This window comes from Nesoenas mayeri (genome assembly GCF_963082525.1).
Source record: "Nesoenas mayeri genome assembly, chromosome: 3".
Classification (NCBI taxonomy): domain Eukaryota; kingdom Metazoa; phylum Chordata; class Aves; order Columbiformes; family Columbidae; genus Nesoenas; species Nesoenas mayeri.
Window position 1 is genome coordinate 64,141,575 of NC_137544.1, and position 25,805 is coordinate 64,167,379.

The window sequence follows — 25,805 nt, forward strand, 5'->3', positions numbered from 1 at the left end:
CTTGGGAAAATAAGAACAGGGCAAGACTACTCCACTACTACAAAATGAATTAAGCGCTTTGCCTTTACATCTCCCATCCCCGCAACAAGTTCAAAAGCTGTCTTGAGCAGAAGAAAGAGGCAGTGCTGCCCCTTATAGCTCTCTGAAAAGTGTTGAAGGAAGAAGCATCAGTCCACAGAACATAATGGTAAAGAGTAAGCACATACAAGGAAAAAGGAAAAAAGGGATGACCTTGATTTGGAAGGGAGTGTGTGGAAAAGAATAGAAATAGTGCCTGGTTGGGAACTTATTGGTCTAATAATTACACACAGAAAAACTATGCTAAAACAAACTGCAAGATTGCTACATTCAAGACTGCCAAAATGAAATAAAATATCAGCATGCCTATAGAAATTAAATTTGACACCCTTCTGTCAGGCTCTCCTTCCTCCATCATATGCCTTATGACAGAGCTTTTGGTTTCAAGCCACATAGCCCCTGAGAAGTCCTGCTTCACTTAAAGCTGTGGGTGGAACTGCTCTGGAGATAAATCAGGGTTTAAGTGAAAATGACTTCTGTCTAATAAAAATAATAATACACAGAACTGGAGACTGTAGAAACTGGAAGATGTGCAGTGAATGAGGCCGGTACACTGTTTCTTCATTTCTGCTGCCTGTAGCCACAGGTGAATGCAGCCTCACAGAGCAGAGCTTAGCTCCCAGGAGGAGTTGTGTTACTCAACTCCTCGGTAGGCTGGTATTGCTCAAAATTGTGATTTCAGTGAAACTGTTCTGCTATGCCCTCAGAGAGGCATGCCTGGCAAAGGCAGAGGTTTCAGAGATTTTACTTGATAAAAGTCAAGTTCTTAGCACAGACAAAAGACTTGTGCTTGGGCAAATGTCAATATTGGACTTCTATGAAGACAATACAACATACATCTTTGAAAGACTGTCATACTTGCAGACTCCTGCCTATTTATAACAAAAATTCAGAACAACCCACTATCTCCTCTATATGTAATCTGCAAGCCTGTCTCCTGGGTCTTTACCGCATCATCGTGGCACTGGAAGTAAAAAAGAACAAGTTTGGCCAGAGCCACAGAGCCTCCCTGTCATGAAAAATTAGCACAAGAGAAATCAGAAACAGTAAGCAAATAGCTACTTCTGGACTGAAAAAAAAACAAACCAACCAACCAACAGAAAACACCACACACAAAGATTTTATAACCTTAGAGCTACTGGTATTACTGTCCTTAACAGCTCCCTGTTCTGATCTGCTCTTAAAAAAAATATATAAATAACCAAACTCCAAAGGACTCATATAATGAAGATTTATGCACCATGCTGTCATTCCCAGAGTTCTTAATTCTGCGCTGATGAATTAGGACTTCCAGCCATTTCAACATCTCACACCTATTCACAACTATTTTTTTCATATGTTTATTTTTCACTTTCAGCCTCTGAAGTGAAAGAAATATTGGTAGGACACAACATGCATAGGTAACGTAGAGTGTAGTGTAACCTAAGTATCTTGCTGTGCTGTCCAACTCTGCCTACAGTACTGGATACAATAATAACTTAAAAATGCAGTAGGTATATCAGATGTTATTACAGGGTTACTTATAGGTACTAACTAAACATGGATGCAAAACAGCTGTCCCTCAAGTAACTGAAATTAATTTCCAGAAGCAAATACTACAGCAGATACTTCAGTTCCTCCCCACGCCTCATTCGTCCCTTGCCCCCAACTCTTCTGCATACATTGAACAATCTTCCAAAACTGTCAGTCTTTTCATCATTCAGAATATGAAGGCAAACATGGCTGGCCTAGGGCTGCACTCATTCTGAATGAATAACATGCAACTCTCCTATTTGTACGGATCAACTTCAGTGACAAGTTGCATGCTCCCTAAATCTTTGACCTTTAGTTTGCAGTCAAAAAGAACACCTGTAATAAAGCTCAAATTAAAATCTTATTTCAGTGACAGTGTTATTTCAATAACAGTGAATTACCTTTGCAACAAATGTCGCTGCTTTTATATTGAACTAAAAACCTATAAACCTATGTGCTCCTTTCACAAAGGCCATGCCTTTGTTGCAACAGCAAGGGTTAGTGCCAACAACTACTTAAAAAAAAATGTTTCTGAACAGAAAATAAACTTACTTTTGCCAAGAACAGTCAACCATTGGGTAACACTGCAACTCCAGACTACCATTTACCAACTTTAACTGTTGGTTAAAGTTTTCTAGGATGCAATAATAGAAAGGTATGTGCATTGGGAAGGGCATGTTTACCTTTCAATCGAGCTGGATGTCAGCCTACAACAGTCTCATGTACTGGGATCCAAGCATATCAGCTGTTTTTCCCATATCTGTTTTGCTTTTCACATTCATAGCCAATTGCCTGTTTCCAAAACACCTCTTGAGTATGAGCTGAGCAAAAAAGCAAGATTACGTTATCCCATCCAAACTTTATGAGCTCTCCTCTGAAATGTCCTTCTGTCCCCAACACCCTTCTTTTGATATACTCAGGTACTGGAAATGAGATTCTGACTTGCAAGGACTAGCATTAAAAAACAGTGCACAGTGGAGCCTGATCCTAAAAATGTCTGGGGTTCATTACATTAGAGAAAAACAAACAAACAAACAAACATATTTTACTCTGGCAATGAAGACTCACATCAGTGACGAGAAGTCTCAAAGACCCTGCAACGCAAGGTGAAGAGAAGAGAGCCTTCTGAGCTTAGTGTGATGTAAAAGAATTATTATCCTTTCAAGGTCTTATATTGAATTAGATTAATCTCTGTCAGAATTCAGTCCGCAACTTCTTCCCCATCTTCGGCTCTACAGACAGTTCCTTCTGCTCTGATTAGCTTTAGGTGGCTTATTTCACAAAATCATTTTAAAGGCCAATTCTTTTATCACACTGTGAATAGAGACATCCATTCCAACTGCCTCTTGCATGCAGGCTGTTCAGCTTTCCATTAACTGCTTTATGAATCTTCCTTCATCCTCCTAAGTTTAAACATAAAACATTTACAATGCCAAACAAACCAACAAAACAAAAAAACACCCAAGTAAGTACCTGAATGGGACTGTGAAGAAACAGGCAATTTCCCTGTGTTGTTTGCTCTCTCAGATGAAGCACAGGAGAAATGACAAGGATTAAGAAAACTCCTTTCCTGCTTCAGTTTAGCATATTTTGAGCTAACTCTGCTGTTTTTATACCAGCTACAGTGAAGAAGGTTCATGCAGCTTTTCCATGGGCTCTGCTATCAAACACAATAAAACACATTGGCTCTGCAGTCTGGATATGGGTAACAGAGACTACACACGCATGGATGCTTCAGTTACTGACCCGTGTTATGTTACAGAATTGCGTATAGTATCTTTCTTAAAAAAACTACAGAAAAAAACAAAGACAAACAGCTAAAGAGCACTTAGTAATGTGTTATTTGAAAGATGCTGCAGTTTAAGTTCTGTAACCTACAATCCATTTACTTCAGAAATAAAATATGGTTAAGAAGTCAAAACTCTTTAGTTTCTCATTAAGCAACTAAAGAGTAATCCAGTAAGCCCAATGATATTCTGTTTGTGCCCTCACAGATGCCAAACAATGAACCAAGACCACACATCAACAAGTTTCCTCAAGCTCAGGTACAATTTCAAATCATAGCTGAGATGATCTGACAGTCTCCTCCCTCTCGCTTCCCCACTTCCTCCCTTGAACCAGTAATAACATTTTTCTGAATTTTCAGGGATTCAGCTCAGGGATCTGAAACAGCAGAAAGTTTTCCCTTGTGTGGGCAGAAGGGAAGGATAAGCTTTCTGCAGGAAGGGAACTCCCTCAAGTGGTTCACCATTGGGTAGGGAAAACAAGAGAGCCAGTCAAAAGTGGTAACATCTGAGGACTGGGAGAAGGGATTCATAGAATAGTTTGGATTGGGAGGGATCTTTAAAAGTCATCTAGTCCATAAGATTTGTTTTCACAGTGCTTTGAATATGTGGTATGGGGAAATGCCCCTTTGGCTTCCACCAGCCTCAGAGGAACTCAGCAGCGGTAGATACTATAGCAACATAGAGATCCAGATATATTTCACTTAGATAAAATATGCTATTTCATTTAAGCTTTTTCCTCTTCTATTTTCAATTTGTAATCCAAAACTGGACACCTGTCCTACTGGAATTATTTACACTTTTATTTCTTATGCAAATCAATGTTAAATGAAGTTTGGATTAATCTGACATATCCAGGGTATTTCTCTTCCTCAAAGATAAAAAAATCCAGCTTTAGGGGCTTTTCTGACAAACCATTTCAACCTTTATGTCTAGGAGTCCAGAAGCTGGACTATCTACTAAGCTGCAAGAGTTGGTCTGAAGCTAATATTGTCACATAGGAGGCTCAAGGAGGAAGCTCAACCTGCAGAATCCAAACAACATTTTGATCTGCATCAAGTATTGGGAGACAGAACCCATGATTTTACATACCTGCACAATGATACAGGCAAATAAAATGCAGATCACAGGAAAAAACTGTATTCTCATCCCTTATGACTATGGAAACAAGAAAACTAAGTCCTTCAACTTCTTCATTATTGCTTCCCCATCCCTTCTACAAGAACAGTGCTCTTAGTCTATTGAAAGTAAACAAATGGCTAGGAAGATTAGATGGAAGGAAAGAAAAGTTCACAAAATTTAAGTGAGAGACAGACAAACTGATGAACACATCATACTACTGGGACAACTGTATACAGAAACATTCTTCTGGATTAAATTGACTTCATTTAAACATGATAAGAAAATGCTAAATATAATTCAACAAAAGCCAGATGGATAGTATAGGGCAAAGCTTGGTGAGGAACAGCAGATAAGTGAAAGAAAGCTGAGAAAAGTGTCCATTGCACCTTGTCTTGCCTCCCCAGTCAAGTAGTTACTTTAATAAAATGCCCCTTGAGCCTTCTCCAGGCTAATTCACTGACACAAACCAGAAGTGATTATAGCCTTTACACAGTGCACTCCAGTCTTTTACACCACAGCATACAACACATTTCATGTACCAGTCTACTCAGACTAATGACAAAGTTTACGTGGCTGTTTGCTTACTTGATGCCTGTCCAGCCCTGGAAGCAGTTCAAATCATGTTGAACAATAAAAGTATCTCAAACATTGTATTTTTTCACTATACAGGAGCATTATGATCTTCAGCTCTAAAGAAAACACATTCACAAGAAGCAAGTTTATTACAGAGTTGCAATACTGATGAGAGATATGTCACCGCTATTCTAGCCTTTACTTTTCTTCATAGTGCTTTTAACTGCTTTACAGAGTTCCAAACTAGGCAAAATTATAACTCTTCCACATTCTAATTCAACACTATGAAGTCCTTTTTTTGCCAATATAACAGTATTTACTATGGAACATGCATAGATATTTGTGCCATGAAAACCCATACAATGAGCACAAAAAAGCATGCCAGCAAAATTTCAGTACAGGCTAGTCTGACATTTGTTTCTACCCTGAAACATGGCCAGTGGGATACCTAACAAGTGCACTGAATACACAAGACCAGGACTGCAATTTCCTGATTTCCAGACAGCTCAAAAAAGAGGGTACACAACATTTATCACAATCAAAAACATAAGTTTTGCATTAGTGCTCCTTTTCCTAGCAGTGGAAAAAAAGCTTCTGATCTCTGCCAATGTTTTTTTAATCTACATTCAAGACTTCTAGTAATATACTGAGGGTTTATGTTAAAATAATAATAAATTCTAGTATGTATGCTCCCTGCTCTTAAGAACTAATATATATATATATCGATCATATGTATAAGAAACGTACACTAAAACCCACAAATTTATTTCATATATTCTCAATACAGACCATGTAAGTGTTAACTTGCACTTAAACTATAACATGTACTTCACAAACAGCTGATGTTATGTATATCTTAACTTCTGAGTTCAGGTTCTCAGTTATCAATTTAATTTTCAGTATTCTATTTAATCTCTGTCTTGTAATTTTTTTTCTAAATAAGAGTAAAACTTAAAGAAGAAGCTGACCTGACTGCGTATTCACCACAATAAATGCACGCTGCCAGTATTTATCACAGTAAGCAACTTAAGGGGACAGCAGGAGTGGAAAAACATAAAACAAAACCAGCTGTGATCTCATTAGCCAAGCTCATTATGTAAGACCTCATTAGCTACAGTAACTTGAATAAACCCTACGGACACTGATGAAAATGAAGTGATGGGGGATATAGAAGCTGAATAATCATATAGCACTACAGCACATTGTCAGCTTCGTAGTTAATGTTCTGGAATGTAGTTGAGTAAGATCTCCACTAATGCACACTGCAGAAATCCCATGGTTGGGCTTTGCAAATACAAAGCTCCCTTTGCCTGGTAACTGCAGTACTGACAGGAGTTCTACTATGAATATGTACAACAGGGTTAAGGGACAGGGTGTGTGTTACACAAAACAAACTCCAAAAGACTTCAGCCTCCTTCCCTAAGTACATTTTATGTCAGTAACATTTAATACTTCTGCAATGTGAGAAATATGAACAGAATTTTATTTTTGGTTACTATACATAGACTTTATCTTGATTTCTTCATTTTAGTATGTTGCTTTACTTTGGAAAAAGTTTAACCACTTTACAGGTTTTATATTAAGTTCTGAAAAAAATAGTCTGTAATTACATAAAGTTTAACAAACACCAGTAGCTCCAGCTAACTTCAGGGGGTTTTTCCCCTTTTCCATCAGCTTTGCCAAAGGAAAGACAAGCAGCATTGACATGTACAAGCGTTTACTGGCAGCCTGAAACTTAAGTGATCATCAGCTACAGCAGCCTCACTTAAAGGATCATCAGTCAGGATGACAAAAATTTCCTAGATAAAGTTATTATAATAGTTCAAGCAATTTTTCAAAGTGTCCCAGTATTTTAAGCCAATGGGGTTTTTGACTGAGCTATTTTGAAACAATCACACAGCTTAGAAAGTTAAAAATATTCTCAGCTTTCTCCTCTTCTGCCGTCATCTTCACTTTCCAATAATTAGTTCACACTTGAATGTTACAACTAACAGTTTAATGCTGCACTAAATGGAGATACTCTTCCCATTTAAAAAGGCAATATAAAAGGCTTTGTGTTGTTATTTTTAACTGCCTAAAAGGTATAACTGTTGTTAAAAAGGAATTTATATTTTTAATGTCCAGATCAAATTTCAGCATTTCAGCTTCTACTGAATCTACAAATAAGCCCAGATGTTTGTAAGCAAATATTTTTTCCATCCCTTAGGAAGCATTTCTTTAGCAAGATGGTGGTCAAACACTGGAACAGGCTTCCTAGAGGGGTGGTGGATGCCCCAAGCCAGCCAGTGTTTAAGAGGCATTTGGACAGTGCCCTTAATAACATGCTGTAACTTCTGGTCAGCCCTGAAGTGGTGAGACAGTTGGACTAGATGATCGTTGTAGGTCCCAACCAAAATAGCCTAGTCTATTCAACCAAACTTTTGAAATTACCTTTTTTCCCCCACATTCTAGAAGGGATATCAAATATCCTAAGGGAGAATTTACACCTATCTGCAACAACCGTGCTGAGCTATGGTGAAAGCAGAAAATCACTCTCTCAGCAGGCTGTGATGAAATTTCCCCTCTTTCTCCAAGGGGCTGAGGTGGCATCAGGCAAAGACAACCACAAACATTCACATTTCACTCTGAACAGGCACATGTGCCGACGGTCCACAGCTACACAGGGATTCCCTACAGGTCCTGAGTGGACGTGGTATCTGAGAAGCCAACATCACTTCTCACACTGTTATACTCCCTATTTTCATTTCCTTCCACCTCCGAAAAGAAAAGGTGGAAATACAAGTAGAACTATAGGTGAGAAAGGAGTAAATTAAAAGATGAAAAATTATGTTCAAAACTTGTTTTCTACATGAAACAGTAGATAAAGACCATCAACTAAGCTGAATAGAAAACAGACAAAAAAAAACCCTGCACCTCCAAACCAAAAACCCCAACTCATACAAATAGAAGCTGTTTAACAGTTATTTTGGAAAAGGGGTTAGCATTACAAAACCATAAAAAGCCTCTGCAGTTTCAGGGGAACTAAAGAGGGTATGACTTCCAAAACCCTTCTGTTGTCATCACAGAATTTTACTCTGAAAAACGAAGCATTTAATCATTATCCATTTCCAAATAAATATGCCTACCCTTGAAAAGTCAAGATGCACAACCTACTATCAAATGCTATTAGTATGTTTCTGGGTAAAAGGATTTCAATTTATATCATATAATTCATTCAAATCAAGTCTAAAAGTTTAAACTGATATACCTGCTCAATAAAGTTGTGGGAGAGGTGCCTGAGGGCTGGAGGAAAGCAAATGTCACTCCAGTCTTCAAAAAGAGAAAGGAGGAAGACCTGGATAACTATAGACTGATCAGCCTCACCTCCATTCCTGGAAAGGTGATGGAACAACTTATCCTGGGTGCCATCTCAAGGCATATCAAGGATAAGAGGGTCATTAGGGACAGTCAACATGGCTTCACCAAGGGGAAGTCATGCTTTGCCAACCTCATAGCCTTTTATGAGGAATAACCAGGTGGACAGATGATGGCAAAGCAGTGGATGTGGCCTATCTTGATTTCAGTAAAGCATTTGACACAGTCTCCCACAGCATCCTTGCTGCTAAACTAGGGAAGTGTGGTCTGGATGAGCAGGTAGTGAGGTGGACTGGGAACTGGCTGAAGGAAGGAAGCCAGAGAGTTGTGGTCAACGGGGCAGAGTCTAGTTGGAGGTCTGTATCTAGTGGAGTCCCTCAAGGGTCGGTACTGGGACCAGTACTATTCAATATATTCATCAGCGACTCAGATGAGGGAATAGAGTGCACCATCAGCGAGTTTGCTGATGACACCAAACTGGGAGGAGTGGCTGACACGCCAGAAGGCTGTGCTGCCATCCAGTGAGATCTGGACAGGCTGGAGAGTTGAGCAGCGAAAAATTTAATTAAATATAACAGGGACAAGTGCAGAGTCTTATATCTGGGCAGCAACAACCCTAGGTTCCAGTATAAGTTGGGGAACAACCTATTAGAGAGCAGCATAAGGGAAAGGGACCTGCGGGTCCTGGTGGACAGCAGGATGACCACGAGCCAGCACCATGCTCTTGTGGCCAGAAAGGCCAATGGCATCCTGGGGTGTATTAGAAGGGAGGTGGAGAGTCCAGTGCAGGGCAACAAAGATGATTAAGGGAGTGGAGCACCTCCCTTATGAGGAAAGGCTGAGGGAGCTGGGTCTCTTTAGCTTGGAGAAAAGGAGACTGAGGGGTGACCTCATTAATATTTATGAACATCTAAAGGGTGAGTGTCACGAGGATGGAGCCACGCTTTTCTCAGTGACAACCAATGATAGGACAAGGGGTAATGGGTACAAACTGGAACACAAGAGGTTCCACTTAAATATGAGAAGAAAGTTCTTCACAGTGATGGTGCCAGAGCACTGGAACAGGCTGCCCAGGAAGGTTGTGGAGTCTCCTTCTCTGGAGACATTCCAAACCCACCTGGACACATTCCTGTTTAACCTCATCTAGGTGTTCCTGCTCCAGCAGGGGGATTGGATTAGACGATCTTTCGAGGTCCCTTCCAATCCCTAACATTCTGTGATTCAAGACAGGGTAGTAAAATCTATTCCCTTTTGACCAGTGAGAAACTTCAGCAGACATACTTGCATGGATCACTGGGAAACTTAGAAGAGATGAATTAAGTAAACCTTTTAATGACCAAGGAAACAAAAATCCCTTGTCACAAAAAAAAAGTATTAGATATACTTTGTACCTGAAAGATATTTGATTCTGACAGTTAACATTATCAGGGTAACTTAATTGCAAAGAATATACAGCATCTAGTTGGAATGCATACCATCCCTCCAGAATTTGCCATATCATTTGGTATATATTTATATATAAACTCAGTACAAAAAGTAACCCCAAAAGATGTGACTGACTGTATTCCATGTCTTTTTCACTGAGTTATCATAGAAGTGTAATATGGCAAAATGAGAAACTGGAATATTGCTCCGATTTAGTTTTAATGACAGGGCTTTTTTAAAAAACAAAGAAAACTGGGGGAAAAAACACTTCCTCATCACTGCATTCAGTGTGCAATATTAGGCACCTACTGCCTTCCATGTAGAAAAAGATGCAGTTATCTGTTGAACAATCATTTTAGTTTATATGCCATGATTTTTGCATTAAAATCCATTTTGACATCTTCAGCAGGAAATACGCTACAAATTTATACCAGCCTTTAACAGCTGAAGTCAGATTGGTGGCACTTCCTTTTAAGGAACTCGTAGTTTAAGGGCATGGTCATCAAGAGATGCAAGTAACCTACTCATCTTAAGAGCAGAGCAAGAAAGATACAGGAGATTGGCAGATGAATTAAGATTAATTCTATGTACTTGGAACACGACCTTGCACTAAGAATACACCTCTTGCAAGACCAGAAAATATTTGCTGTAAGATGAAGATGGTTGTCAATACCACAATGAAAACGTTCAGCTTACTAACATCAGTGTTTACACAGAGGTTTGTCACAGTGAGCAGCAAGTTACACCACTTTGCCACAGAGCTACAGAAATTCAATATTGAACAATCTACACTGCACTAGGAAGCGTGACTCATGGATGTCCTCCAGTCACACTGGTTTTCAAAGTGGGAGGCATGGAGCAGGTTGCCAGCAACTGCAAGAGCCGATGGAAAGCAATGATTTGTACATGCATATGCACATGAACAGTCTCAGTTTAAATACTTTTCCAACATCCATTTTTGGAAAGACAGCACAGTTAGACAAATGCTCACAAAAATCAAGATTTAACTGGCTCAAAAAAAAAAAATAAAAATCTCTAGTTCATTGAATCAGTGCAAGTGTCAAATGGTATCAGAAGTGACAGGGCTCTGACTCACATTTACAGAGAAAAGAGCTGTACTGCTTCAGCCCTTCCGGCATCCTACCATCTGCTCCAACCTTCTTCCAGAGCTACTCACCCTGCAACTGAGTTGACAGAAGAAAACATGACTGTGCCTGAGTCAACTCAGTTCAGTTGGCATCTTCACTTAAACCCACCTTTCACAGGACGTTTAATTTGCCTGGCTAGACTGAAGGAGATCAGGTGTAGACATGTTCCCTGACCATAAGCATAAACTGTTCTTTTCTCTTTTGGGTACATGTATCTAGCTAAATAAAAGCAGTGCCCTAGTTTTGCCTCTATTGTACCAATAAAAGACTTTGCACATATGTAAATACAGTGGTTGAACTGGCTAGGTACAGCACTGAGATCTGCCCTTCAATTATGGATGCTATCTTTGCTCTGGGAAAAGGAATTTGTTTTCCAGGCTTTTCATGCAGCTACTTCTACATGAGCACTGAATAGTTTTAAAAAATATGTATGCCTGTGTAATAGGGCAAGGCAAAGGAGAGAGAGAAAAAAAGAAAGAAAAAAAAGTTCAACACAAAGCCAAATTTGCAAGAAAAAAGAAAAACAGCTAAATATCATGAGGTTAGAGTTAGGAAATATATTTTCAATATAAAATAACATACCAAAATTTTAAAGACAATTTAAGTAATTTGTGGTGCCTCATCTTGAGCATTTTTAAATAGGCATAATTTTTAGGAATACCTCAAGCACAGCATCCCTCTTGGGACCCAAAAGGGCTTGCGATAACTCATGTTACATTTAATGTGCAAGTTACAGAAATAAAACTGCTTGTTGTCTGCATTCTCTTCCTTTAGAATGGGTGGAAGGCAGGAATTTTAAATATTTCACCTGCTTGGAAGCTTACGGTTTGTTGTTGTTTTTCATTTAAGCAAATTCTGGTTTACCTCTTTGAAAAAGAACAGTAAAATGATAAAAGGAAGAAGTGGTGATGTACTTGGAATATGCGAGAGATAAAAGTAAACTGAGAGAAAGGAATAAAACCAGCTTAAAGCAGGAGCCGGAAAAAGTAGGTAGGAAAACGTGCAGAAGCATAAATATAAAGAGGCAGGGTTCAATGTCAAAAGCTACACAGGTCAAGGCATATGACATACGTTCGCTTTTGGAGAGCTAGGATTTGTTGATTCAGAGAAATGTATTTCTCCCCTGGAGACTAAACCAAAGCATGTGAGATACAGTTCTGGATGAGTGGGTGTCGAGTAAAATAAAATGAAGAGGTGTGGGGACAGGGGGAAAATTACATTAGAGGAATAAAGCCAAAAGGATAAAGGACAAGCGTTTGTGTTAGCAGGATGCTTTCCCAGGAATCAGCTGTTAATGTCATCTCTTTCCTACTCACCCTCCTCTCCACTGCCTGTAACCAGGGAATGACTTGGAGCATGAGTACCTATTTTCCAGATTTCAAAACCAAAGGAAACAAAATCACTTATTTCAATTGTAGCAAAAAGACTAAACAATTCCAAGAAAACAGAGCATCTTCCTCTTCAACAACAGTTTGACCTTACAGTTCAGACACAAGAGGCACATGCCCATTTAGAAATCACTTTACTCCATTTGTACTCAAAGGATTGAAACACGTTTCTGTCATATTCTGTAAAGAGCTGGTTAATGAGGAACATAATCAGCCAAATAATGGAAGTGACACTATAACAACTCAAGGTGTTATCAACTGATCAATAAATACTAACTTCAGATTACCAGGAAAAAATGCAATTAGAAACTGCTTCAAAGTAACACTTTTCAATCAGAGGTTCTCCTCTTTTCTTTGTAACAATAACAACCTTCTGCAGTTCAAACATCACAGACACCATTTCCGTAGTCTTCAGGTTTGTTTTTTAATTAGACTTCAGAGGATGAGTAATAATTTTCCAGTGCAAGTGCTTTTTAAAGACCAAAATCTACCTTATTATTATAAAAATGAAATGTCATTGCCACCCCCTACTTTGATTTTCCTTAAAAGGAGAGTGCAAGTGATACAAGAATGACTCAAGACCAGTGCGCACACACACAGAATTTATACAGTTATATAAAGCCCAAGATTTTTCCCTGCTTCAAGACTTCCGGTTAGAATAGGCACCAATTATATATCAAGGTGCTGTAGATTGACTAAAAATGTTGTCCATCACATGCAGTTACACTGCAAATAAGCTCAAAAACACGACAGAAGTTGCAGCTTTCGACTTTCGTAGAGCACATAACTCAGAGTAGTAATGAAATCAGAAGGTGATGAACAGCTTGGGCAGCTCATCCTGCTTCAGCAGTTCTGAATCATGCAGCTGCAGGGAATATTTATCTCTGAAGGATCACAGTATTAAAACGTATAAATAAACTGTAAGTGGTGGCTTTCTAAATAAGTTTTACAATCATGATTATAAAACATTGCTTTTTCGATCCGACATCTACATTCTGGTATTGGCGGGAAGTCAGCACTTGCCTTCAGAAGTGCTGCTGAAGATGATGAGACCGCACACAGATGCGAGTGTCAGCCCACACAGAAAAGTCTTCCAAAACCAGGCCAAATCATGGCAAATAAAAGAGATGAGCACCCAGTCCTGATGCAATACTACTATTTCAGCTACTCAAAGGATGTTCAAGCAGCTTCACAGTGTCTGAATATGATTTACAACTAATAAATCCCCCTGAAGTAATGTGGAGCCCACTAAAGACAATGTATCTGCTGAGCTCACATATATATTTAGCCACTGGTTACCTGGTGAGCATTTTTACCTTCTTTACTGCTACCAGTATGTTAAGATGGTCTACATTTCACTGTCACAATTTGGGGTTTGCTAATGTCACTATCTTCTTTCTTGAAGATGCCAAGTAATGAATGACCTCTGTTGTTCAACTGTGTCACTCAAAGTGAACAGAATTTCTGGAGGCAGTGCTGAAGCTTACTTATATGTAATAGTTCCCATTCAAGAAAATACTCAGAGCTGTATATGTATTTTGAAGAATTTTTTCCTGACACTAACCACAAAATCAAGCTACAATAGTTTAAAACAGGTAAATTAGCATTAACTCTTTTCAAAGTATTCAGTTATTACTATAGCTAGTGTTTTGGCAGCGTGAGCACCTTTGTACTCAGTGCTTTAAAGAAAATAAGGAAACAAAAGTCAAACTGTATTGTTCATATCATGTGCCTAATTCTTTATTGCCACGCATAGCTAATGTAACCACTCCAACATAAGTGCAAAAATCAGCACATCTCATTTGCTGTCTCTTTGTTTTCATTTTATATAGATGAAAAGGACTCCTGAAGATTCAGAGCAACAGAGAAGAAAAGCCCTAGGAGGATATCAGAAGCTTGCTTAAAGAAAATTCCAAACTCCAAAACAAACATAGCTTAAACTAAGACTAAACTCACATACAAGTTACCATCACAAAGTCATGCTGTTACCTAGTGGTGGAAAGCTAGGTACATGCAAAATTGTAGAGGGTTGTTTTTTTGTTTTTTAAAACTAACTTGGAATTCTTATCTATGAGATATCAAATGACCTCAAGAGAAAAAAAAATAGGCCCAATTAATGAACTACTGAAAGACACTGCTTTTCTTGCATTCAGTTCTGCAACAAAAGATCAGTATTTTTGCACCTGCCTGTTTTGATTCTCAGCAGAGTAACTGACAGACAAGAAGCTACATCATTTCCTGACCATCCCAAACCTGCTGTTTTACACTCCTCTTCCAACATCAGCAAGAGCTCAAAACCTGCAGTATACAAGCATTACAACCTTAATTCTCGAACATCGGTTTTTCATCAGTACGATAACCAAAACAGGATCATATGTCCCTCAGCATCTTATTAGATCATATTTTCAATTATATAAACCATTATTAGCTGAATTCAGTCAGAATTCCTGATGATATCTGGATAAACATGTTTACCCTGCTTTCAGCCAGAAAATAAATAACTAGAGGAAGAGAAGGAAGATATGAAGACTTCAATGTCACTTACTCAAATGCAAAGAAGAGTCCACTGGTGACCAAGATGAGAACGAGAGTCAGGTAGAAGACTCCAGTCTGTCGAGCCATCATGATCCTCCCATTGCAGAAGAATTTGTTTCTTCCAGGAAAAACCTCCCATTTTCTCTTGGGAACTGATTTCTTTTTCTTATGGGGAGACTCCATGGGAGACGAAGAGCTGTGTGTGCTGATCTGACTGTATTCACAGTCTTTCATGGGCCCACTACCACCTCCAGGAGTCATGAAGAGAAAGTAAAATGTGGGGAGAACCCCACCAAAAATATATACAATATATGTATGTGCAGATATTCTTCTGACCAAGATAACCCTCTCCACCAGCCCCAGTTAATAAAAACAGCAAAAAGACGAAAAGTCCACTACCAGACTAGCAATAGGTGTATCATGCAACCACCAGTTAACTCTTCAGAAACCAAAGCTGTCAGATCAGAAATGCTTGAGAGGGATCCTTCCTTCCTCCACCAGTTACAAAACAACTGTGTAGGACAATCCTTTTTAAAACAACTTACCACAAAACAAGACAAAAAAAAAAATTAAAAAGCAGTTAGGCTGTCCAAAAAAACTAGTCTTTCTTTTTTCAAGTTTATTTTCAAGTGGGAGTTGTGGGGTTTTTTTCCTCCTTCCCACGCACACCCTGAGAGATCTCTCCGAGGGTCAGAAGTTGGTCAAGGCAAAGTTTAGCAATCGAGTCTACCATTCATAGAGATTTGTTATAATCCTTCTTTGCGCTGCAGATTTCACTGCTAAAAATGACCATTCCTAAAACGTTCCCTCCAGAGACATGCGTTACAACCCATTAAAAAAAAAAAAAAAGGCAAGAAAGAAACCAGTCTGCAACTCCAGCTTCCGAGAAACACTTCCAGATCTCTTCTTCCTGAAGCCGCAATTCAGCGGGAAGCGGCCGCCGCTCCGCGCAGACCTTGCAGCGCAGGGCTCCCCGCGGGCCCTTCTCCCCTTGTCACGACTCCACCGAAGGAGATTTTCCCGAGCCGGAGTCAGTCCGGGGCTGGGCCGGTCCCCGACAGACACCAGCGCCCCGGCAGCAGCTCCTCATCCTCCCTCCCCGCCGAACCGCTCCCCCGCCTCACGCCCCGCGCCCCGGGCGGCGCCGCCGCCGCGCTTAACCCCCGCCTGCCCCTACACAACAGGTCCCCGCCGCCGCCTCATGCTCCCCAGCGCCTCAGCCTCGCGGGGCGGGCGACCGTGCGGAAGCGGGGGGGGGTGGGAAGAGGAGAAATGAAGGCTTCGCCGCCGGTGGGAGATCTGTGCCGGGACCTCTCCCTCCCTCCACCATCCTCACGGCCCGCCTCAGAGCCGCCGCGGGCGCCCGCACGCCGCCGCGCCGCAGCCTCTCGCCCACGGCCCACAGCACTGCCGGGGCCCCCCCCGCATCCTGCTCCCTCCCCTCAGCGCAGAGGAGCGGCTTCCCTACTTTCGCTGTGCTTGTGCCCGGAGCGAGGTGAGAAAAACGCCCAGCTCCCCTCGGCCAGCAGGCGACTTTCTCTGCCCCCCTGGTTTTGTTTCTTTTTCTTTGGAGCCTCTATCCAGGTTTCTCCCCCGCAGCCAGACCCAGAAGCAGCAGCTGCCGCCTCTTCATCTTCAAGGGGAGGCGGTAACCACCGCAGCGGCGGCCGCCTGCGGGAGGAGCGGGGGGAGGCGGCGAGGGACGGGACCACACAAGCGCGCACCCCCCTCCGCGACCGGTCAGTCAGTCAGCCGGTTCCCGGCGAGAGGGCGGGCAGGTCCCCCGCACCAGCCCCGGTGGGGACACCGCCGGATCAGCCCAGCCCTCCCTCTGGCCGCTGGAACACGGCGACAGCGCTACCTCCTCCCCATGGCCGCCTTCAACGGCGGCCGCTCGCCGGGCGGGCTGAAGGGGCCGGGGCACGAGCCGGGCGGTGAGTGCCTGCGCTGGAACCCCCGCTCCCGCCGCCGCCTCCCGCCCGCTCAGCCCCCGCCTCCCCCGGCACGCGCGCGCACACAGGCGGGCGCCGCCGAGCCGCGAGCGATGTCTGGCGGCAGCACCGGCTGAGGCCTCCCCGCTCCGGCGGCCGGGCCGACGGCGAGCGAGTTGTGCGAGTGAGCGGCAGAGAAAGAAAAGCCCCGCCCACGCAGCCCGACCTAACGGGACCCGCCTCCCTCCGCGTGCAGGCTCGGGCACGGACGCTCAGGGGCACGCCCCTCCTCCCGCTGGGAGTTGTAGTTTCGCTCGTCTGCTTCCGCGTAGAGGCCCCGCAGGCGGGAGGGCGGGGGCAGGAACTACAGCCCCCAGAATGCCTTGCGAGCCGTCCGGGCGGGAGGGGCCGCAGCGGACCCGCCGGGCAGCGCTGGCAGGGCCCGGCGCGAGGCGAGGCGGGGCGGGGCTGGGCGGGGCGGGGCTGACTCCGCGGCCGTTGCGGGGCGGTTGCCGGGCGGTTGGTGGGCGGTTGCTGGGGGGTTGCCGTCCCGTGCGGGACTAGGGGTGAGCACGCCCGGCCCGGCTCTGCCCTGTGCTCCGCGCTCTCCGCAGGGCCCCGTTCTCCCGAGCCGGTCCGGCCGTCCCCGCCTGCCCTCCTTGGTGGGCTAGGCACAGCACGGCCGGTGTTTATATTCGGGCTTATGTGTCAGCCGGGCCTGGGGGCGGGACTGCACCCCTTGTCCCAGCCAGCTGTGCGCTGCGCTGCCCCGGCTCGGTACTGTGTCCACCCGCACAGCCAGAGGCTGCCGCTGCCCGCCTGCCCGAAGCCCTCGGCTGCCCCGCTGAGGTGGGCCCGCGGGCTGTGTGCGCTCAGCTCGCTCTGGGGTTGCGCTACTTCAGGCCCTCCCGTACCTTGCTGGAAGAAACACGCTCGTCCAACAGCACTGATGTGTTCTTACATGGTCCCCACTCTTCCCTAGCTTCATGAGGCTCATTCTGGAATGGAGCGAGCCACGAAGGAAAAGCTTCTCGCGAAAGGCAATCCTGCCCCGGGCCCTTGTCACGCAGCACTGGCCCGGTGTGAAGCGGCACCGCTGGCAGGTGACCTGCAGAGCGCCCAGAGAGTGAGGCCTTCCCGAGCTGCGGCAGAACCACCCTCAAAGCTGCCTGCTGTTGTTTCTGCCTAGGACGTTCTCCATGAACTGCTAGGGAGAAGCGAGTGTGCACAGTGCTAACAAGGGTTTCCCTCTAACGCATCTTTTACAAACGTTTGCAACTTACTAGCAGAGCTGTGTAACCTGCAGAAGATGGGCTGCTTTGAGACACGCAGTAGGAATCAACCCTCAGTTCAAATAACCCAGAAGGATACTGAACAAATTTCTGGAAGGAGTTAAGATATATTACAGTCAACCCACATCTCTTATGGCAGAATGTTACCCTAGGAGACAAACAAAAAATAACAGTGTGAGGATGCAGCTGAGTTCTTGTACATTAGCAATGTATTTTCTGTTTTCATAATTCAATTTCTAATTTTGGAATTGAATAGCAATCCTTCTAATTTAATATGATAAACTAATTCTTTGTCCATAAACAGTGCCTGATAACAAAGGAACCATGGGACAGATTGACCAACACTGGATACTCCCCCTTTCTTGGAGGAAATTTATCACTTTGGTAAACAAATTATACAGATTATCCTAGTAGGCACTTTGCCAGTGAGTCTACCATTCATGTTATTGAAACACATCACTTTGGAAATATTAATGGTACATGGGAAAAATATAGATGGGTCCTTCTTCTGCAAGGTGTAAAGGAGTAGACATTTGGCAAGTGGGCAGCAGGATGTAAAAGCAGTTTCTGATATTCTCTCTCATGCAAACGCACTGGCATCCTTTTTCCACATGTAACAGATTATGCTGCATTATTCCTTCTCATCTCCTTCTCCTCTTGTAGTGCCTGTTGTCAACAGCTTTCCTGCTATCTCCTAACTTAGATATCACAGCTGGTTTTATTCTTTAAAATGTTCTTTATAAACAGCTAATGACTTTTCTTTCTGTCTTCATGAATACAGCATCAATATGTGCCAGCAGAAGGCTGCAGACAGAAATTTTGTGGTTCACTAACAAGTACTTTTAGTCTTCATCTCAGGTTTTTATTAGCATATTGCTGGAGATCTGTCTTCAGTACTTTGACAATATTAATGACTGTATGATGTCAAATGGTACTATTCTCTCCTGAGATTGTGAAATATTGTAGACATTTGCCAATGGAGCAAACAGTTTATGTAAAAATGTCATTGTTGGCTTACATTCACAGGTAACACTCAGACTAATTTCAGAAACACTCTTCAGAAGCAAAACGTTTGTAAACAATACCAGCACCTCCTTAAAGCTGCTGTCTTACTCCCCACTCTTTCCCTTGGGTTTTAAGATCTTATGGTTGGGAAGTAAACTTCAGTCATATTAATTGAAAGAAGTACATAAAGCAAATTGAGGAGTGTCTGGAAAAATAATTCCAGAAGTCAAACTAAGAGAACAAACACGCTTTCACTTTCAATAGTGAATCTACTTTGATTTTAACAAGATTATCCAGTGCTACACATTGTTACTTTTCACATATCTTGTTTTAGTTTCTAATCAGTACCAGTGTTGCATTGGAATTTGAAGTGTTATTGTGTCCTTTTTGCAAACATTATGAACACACCACAGTGCCTATTTAAAGATGCTTTAAAAACAATTTGAAAACTCCCCTACAAAAAATACTTTATACATCTAATGTTTCACACAATTCAACATTCTTCTTGAAAGTATTTGTTATCATTTGTTCACAACATTCATGAAAATTGGTTTAAGGCACTGAATCAATTAAATCTTAAATACATTAGTTAGGATAAATATTCTTTCTTCATAAGACTTTGTAGGATTATGTCTTATGGTATGTACTCCTTTGATTTCTTATTTATGGCTGAGGTTGATCTAATGCAATAGATTAATATCTTGCAGCAACATTACTCAGTTTAGGGGAAAAAAAAAAAAAAAGACAGTCTTTTTGTTAGGAAAATGCTAATAAAAGAGCTGTTACCACTGAAAGTTGCTCTCTGTTACCCTGCGTGCAGTGGGGATGTGTCATAAGGGCAAATCTTAAAACAACAGGGAAGCTAATTTGCAGAGATGACATGTCACCTTACCTATATAGAACATCTGTTACCATGTGTCGTGATAGAATCTGCTTGACTATGCTGGAAGCATTATCAAAGAATTTAATTGGTTAAATAAATACAAACTAGCATTTTGGACAGAAGATCTCTGTACTCCACACATCCTGCACTGCCAAACCAATTGCTTTTTGCTTCCAACCTAAAAAGGGGGATGAAGTGACAGGTATTGAACTGAAAGATATTCTTATAGGTGCACATTTTCCATGTCTTTCACAATAAATTTTGAATTTTTTTTTTTTTTTTTAAATGCAAACAAAGTACTGATAATACCATTGTCATGCGAGATGCTGAGAAGTACCCTTTCGGGTCCAGATTTGCTGTATACTAAAGGTGTACATCATACATGCCAGTTTACAGTCTCAACAGCACACAATGCTAAGATTTTTCTACAATACACCTGTTTTCCTGACTAAATATTTTTCTCCTTTTTCTCTGTTGTTTCTTAGAACTAACATCTCCCTGTTCCAGTGCTTGGACAGTGACCCATCATTTTAGAGTCTTACCAATACCAACGTTTCATTTCGTGAAACCACTTCCTTGAAAAAACTTGTGGGTGAACTAGAAATATTACATTTCATAAAAACTGGCAGGATGAGAGAATGAGAATGCATATCAGAATCACCCTCTGAGGAATCAAAAAAACTAAGAGAGGCTTTATTTACAACGATGTGATCAACTCAAGCAGGTTCGAAAAGCTTTGAAGTGTATCTTAAGTCTCGCTTTTGAAAGACCAAGATGTCTAGACATTGATTGTACAGCCTTCTAGCAATGTGTAACATATACTGCTTCTCTGCAGTAGGTAAGTTAAGCAGGCAAGAGGAGGTAAGAAAGCTTTTTCATGTCAAGCTCTGGAGACCAGAATCAATTTTGCATTTACATTTATCCACTGCATGTTAAAACCATATCTCGTGATCGGAGTGGCTTTTTTTTTTTTTTTTTTTTCAGTTTTGAAGCATTAGAAACACAGTTGTTTGTAATTTAAAAACCTGAAATTGATTTATCATTTGAAGTCTGGAATATTTCTATAGTTTTTCAATTTCTAACTTAGGGTTCTTATCATATAGCTTCGATGTTTTGGATAGAAAACAGAATCTATGGATATTTTCATTTATTCCAGCAGAATAAAATGACAATTCTCTTAAAAATGCCATCAAAATCCAGAAGTTTTCAGAAACGACCATGCGTCTCTGATCAATTACTGCTTCCAAAGCCAAAGGAGGCTGCCCCAACAACTTACAATTGTGCAAGGTCACCACTGTGGTACTTTAACCCTATTTAACATTTCTTCTTGCTCTAATTTGAGTGAAGGAAAGAAAAAAGTCTTTAATTCTGGGAAGCTGACACAGAATACAAGCCAACCAAACTAAAACGCAAGGAAAGTGCAGTTACATGAAACAAAAAAAATTTAAAAATTCCAGTGTTATCTGTCTTGGACCACATCAAATGTTCCCTCACTGGTGCAAGGAAATATTTTTCCTCATTCTTACATCATGTATTAGTAGCGTACACTGCTCAAACATGGAGCAAACTCCAGTTTGTTTGATGTTTTGCTTCCTTGTGATGAACCTTGTATTCATCACTGCTTGGTGCAGAACAGCATCATTTAATCGGTCAGTACTATACAGAAATTTCTATACACAAACAAAGGTCAGGCATCCATGTTACTGTTTCTTTATTAACAAAGTTCATACAGCTTTATTCTAACCTCAGTTCACAAAATCAGTACTTTGTCTTTTTCTTTTGTAAACTTCCTCTTCAAAACCACTTTTTTCAATACATACAGGAAATGAACTTAGCACTTCAGAGAAATAAATGTATGATCATGGGTCATGCCCATCTGTACTCTTCATATCACATCTGCTTTACATTTTCTAAGTATCTTCATTGCTAAACTCCTTAGTATTGAGCCAGGCCTCTTTTATTTGTGTTCATCTCAACTGATATTAAAACAAGTGTCTGTATGAGCAGTGGATGAAAGGGAGCTGGATTTCCCTTCTCCATCACAATAACCTCATTTTTCCCAAATGTTCTGCATGACTCTCTCCACATAACAAGAGGATCGCACACTGGGGCTAACTGGGAGCTGCACCCACACTGATTGGGGGCCAGCTGGCTGCCACCAACCAACCAAACATGAAGGGCCATCAGATGGGTGAGTGGTTGAGCAGAGCTGGCAGAGCAGCTCACTGGCACCAAGGGAGGAAAGCTGCCCTCTCTCTCCTGTTCCCCACTCCTGAACTAGTGCTGAAGGGTGGCAATTGTCCCATCCTCTCCTCTAGTCTGGCCCTTCCAATCTCTCATGTACTTCCACACTCCTGCAGTCTCTCCTCTGCTCATCGAACCTTTGGCTGAGCTGTCTTGGTACAAAAGTTTCAGCAGAAATAGAAAACAGTTAAATTGGGGTTTTTTTCACCGAGTTAATTTTCTGCCACTTTATCATACTGAAATGACTCAGCAAAGGACATGACAAAGCATCCAGAACTGGTACAAGGGAGGGGCAGGAACACATTGCCCAGGAAAGGGAAGTGCAAGAGGAAAGGCTTTTCCTCTTTATAAAGATACATAATACAAATTTAAATATATATAACATATAAAAGGGTAGAGAGTAGGACTGTAGGTAGCAGTTACATTGGTCTAGGCTACCACTGAAATTGGGGCTCAACCAGATGTGTTCATTGGGGCATCCCATAGGTGCAAGAGCTGGCAAAATGTGAGAGGGCACAACACACATCTTAAAGACAGAAAAGGAAGGGAGAGCAGGACCTTCCCAGACTTCTGGTAGTGGTGGACTGTTAGATAAACTCAAGCCATGTCATTATGACTTGCTCAGGATAGTAAGACATCATGACCAAGTCCTTTCCACAGCATTGGCATTGATTTGTCTTTCTTCCATTGATTTTCAAGAAACTTTTAAGAATTTAATTATACTTGAAACTTCTAGTCTCTTTCCTGTACAGCCAAGCAAGTTCCAAAGTCTTCCTCTAGGGAGAAAAGGAAAGATTGACTAACACTTTTCTATTGCATAAGTCTATTCCCATAGAAAACAACACAAAAAATAATAAAGTACACAGCTACAAATACTCATGTAATTAAAAGGATGCTGACAACTGCAATTATTTTAATTAAACAATGAAAATAGTAAAAATGTTTTGTGAGCTCTTTAACTAGTATCTCCTGTGTAAAAGAATATCCCTTTTACACGTTTCTTTTTTTCCTTGTTTCCTACTTGGGGCTATAAAAGGGACTGGATTCCTGGTCAACAAAAGAATAACCACAAATATGCTCCAGTTTATCTGCTACACAACCTTGTTTGCCTCACTCTGTGTATGTTTCCTGTCTACCTCTTCCTTTCTCTTCACAGCCACCTCAGCAAACAGCTGCTTACAGTACTGTGGGAAAGTGATGCCACCCAGCTCATGCAGGAGCGTGATGCTCATTTTGAGGAAAGTCCTCTCTATAATAATAGTCATGGCCTGCCTCACTGTTTTGGACAACACACTTTGAGCATTTACAGCAGAACTATCCCTTGCTGTCAGTGGAACACATTCACGATGTGTGTTTTTTTGGATTAACAAAAAATACATAATATTTTTCCTGGATGAATTAGGCAATTAGAGACTTCTAAAAGTCCCAGAGGGGGGCTATCTGCATCATTAAACGCTTTAATAGGCTGTCTCAAAATGGATCTAACTGCTTTTGAAAATCTCTTGAATGCTTCATTGTCATGATTCAGCATGATTAATGTGGAAGATTTAGTATTGTATCATTGCTTTTCTCTTGTTCCTTCCTTTTCTTTCCCATACTCCTTACCCTGCTTTCAACTTGGTTTTCTGTCTCTTCTACACTCGCCCTCTCCCACTACATACACTTTCAGCAAACAGCAATGTTGTTCCTGGGTTTCATATCCACCTCTCTTCCCCACCTTCCTGCCATAAAACACTGAGCAAAAAGAGTAAGGGAGAACAGGTCATTTTACACCTCTCAGGGCTATTGTTTTCAGGACAACAAGCTATGACAGACTTAAGGGTGCAGTACTGCAAGGACTGAATTAATTTCAAATCTGGAGAGCCTAGGTTCTTCCCCATTCCACAACAGGATTTTAGAAAATCTTTCATTTGCTTGGTAATTTATAGTCTGTAGAAACTGAATATTCAATGAGCTCTGTACACAAAGGACTAGATATGACTCATGAATCATATGGCTGACAGCACTAAGGGAGAGAAAGGAAGTCTGACAATCAACAGAAATGTGATACAGATCATACACAAGTGTGGTCAGAGGCATAAACCAAAAACATTTTTCCGCTATTTTTGTTCATTTATTTACTATACTGATCATTCCCGTATTTCTGTGAAAACTTAAATGGATGGGCTTTGCTCAGAAACTTGTGCCTGACGAGGTATGTGTTTATGGCACCAGAGTTTTAGCAATTACTTTTACTACTAGTTGATGCCACATCTTCTGATGTCACTCCACTCTTCAAAATGTGAAAAAAAAAAAAAAAAAAATATATATATATAACAAAGGCAAGTGTAGAGTCTTTCATCTGGGCAAGAACAACCCCAGGTTCCAGTATAAGTTGGGGAATGACCTGTTGGAGAGCAGTGTAGGGGAAAGGGACCTGGGGGTCCTGGTGGACAGCAGGATGACCATGAGCCAGCACTGTGCCCTTGTGGCCAGGAAGACCAATGGCATCCTGGCGTGTATTAGAGGGGAGGTGGTTAGTAGGTCCAGAGAGGGTCTCCTTCCCCTCTATTCTGCCCTGATGAGACCACATCTGGAATATTGTGTCCCGTTCTGGGCCCCTCAGTTCAAGAAGGACAGGGAACTGCTGGAGAGGGTCCAGCGCAGGACAACAAAGATGATTAAGGGAGTGGAGCATCTCCCTTATGAGGAAAGGCTGAGGGAGCTGGGTCTCTTTAGCTTGGAGAAAAGGAGACTGAGGGGTGACCTCATTAATATTTATGAACATCTAAAGGGTGAGTGTCACAAGGATGGAGCCAGGCTTTTCTCAGTGACAACCAATAATAGGACAAGGGGCAATGGGTACAAACTGGAACGCAAGAGATTCCACTTAAATATGAGAAAAAACTTCTTCTCAGTGAGGGTGACAGAGCACTGGAACAGGCTGCCCAGGAAGGTTGTGGAGTCTCCTTCTCTGGAGACATTCCAAACCCACCTGGACACATTCCTATGTAGCCTCATCTAAGTGTTCCTGCTCTGGCAGGGGGATTGGACTAGATGATCTTTTGAGGTCCCTTCCAATCCCTAACATTCTGTGATTCTGTGATTTTTCAATTGATAAATGTGTATGTCATATTGCAATTAATGTAATGGTTCACTCTTAAGCATTCTGAGAAGTTTGTCTTCTTCAAATGTGCCCAAGTGGGGCTCATAAGACATATTTCTATTTTTTTCCTTCGAGATTATTAGCCACTAATTATTTTAACCAACATTTAGTCTTCAAAAAATTCAAGAAAATCTTATAAGAAAATGTATGAGATTATTTGTCTGGTTAAGAGAAGGTTTTGGCCAAGATTCTGAGGATGACTTGTAAAGGCTTTAGAACATATGCTTCTTACACCAAAATAGGAGAATGAGCTTATAAATCTGAATTTTTGTAGAATTAGTTTACACTAATCTACTAGCATTCATATAAATGAATTCAAATGAGCAAATGCAAGTCTGCAGTATAATCACATCTTAAACCAATGAAACAGTAACCAGCAAATCCAG

The 25,805-nt window shown here is 41.6% G+C and overlaps 1 protein-coding gene across 2 annotated transcripts in view; it reads right to left on the reverse strand.

Annotated features, from left to right (window-relative positions):
• The window catches only part of ZDHHC14 (zDHHC palmitoyltransferase 14), a gene marked incomplete at its 3' end in the record, with an annotated part of 106,604 nt that extends 90,880 nt beyond the window's left edge, over window positions 1–15,724 (reverse strand). For both annotated transcript variants that reach the window (XM_080341780.1, XM_080341779.1), the window contains exon 1: window positions 14,930–15,724. In XM_080341780.1, coding sequence (XP_080197906.1) covers window positions 14,930–15,180 — 251 coding nt within the window. In that variant the 5' untranslated portion in view covers window positions 15,181–15,724. The remainder of the gene's footprint in view (window positions 1–14,929) is intronic.
• Between the last annotated feature and the right edge of the window lie 10,081 nt (window positions 15,725–25,805).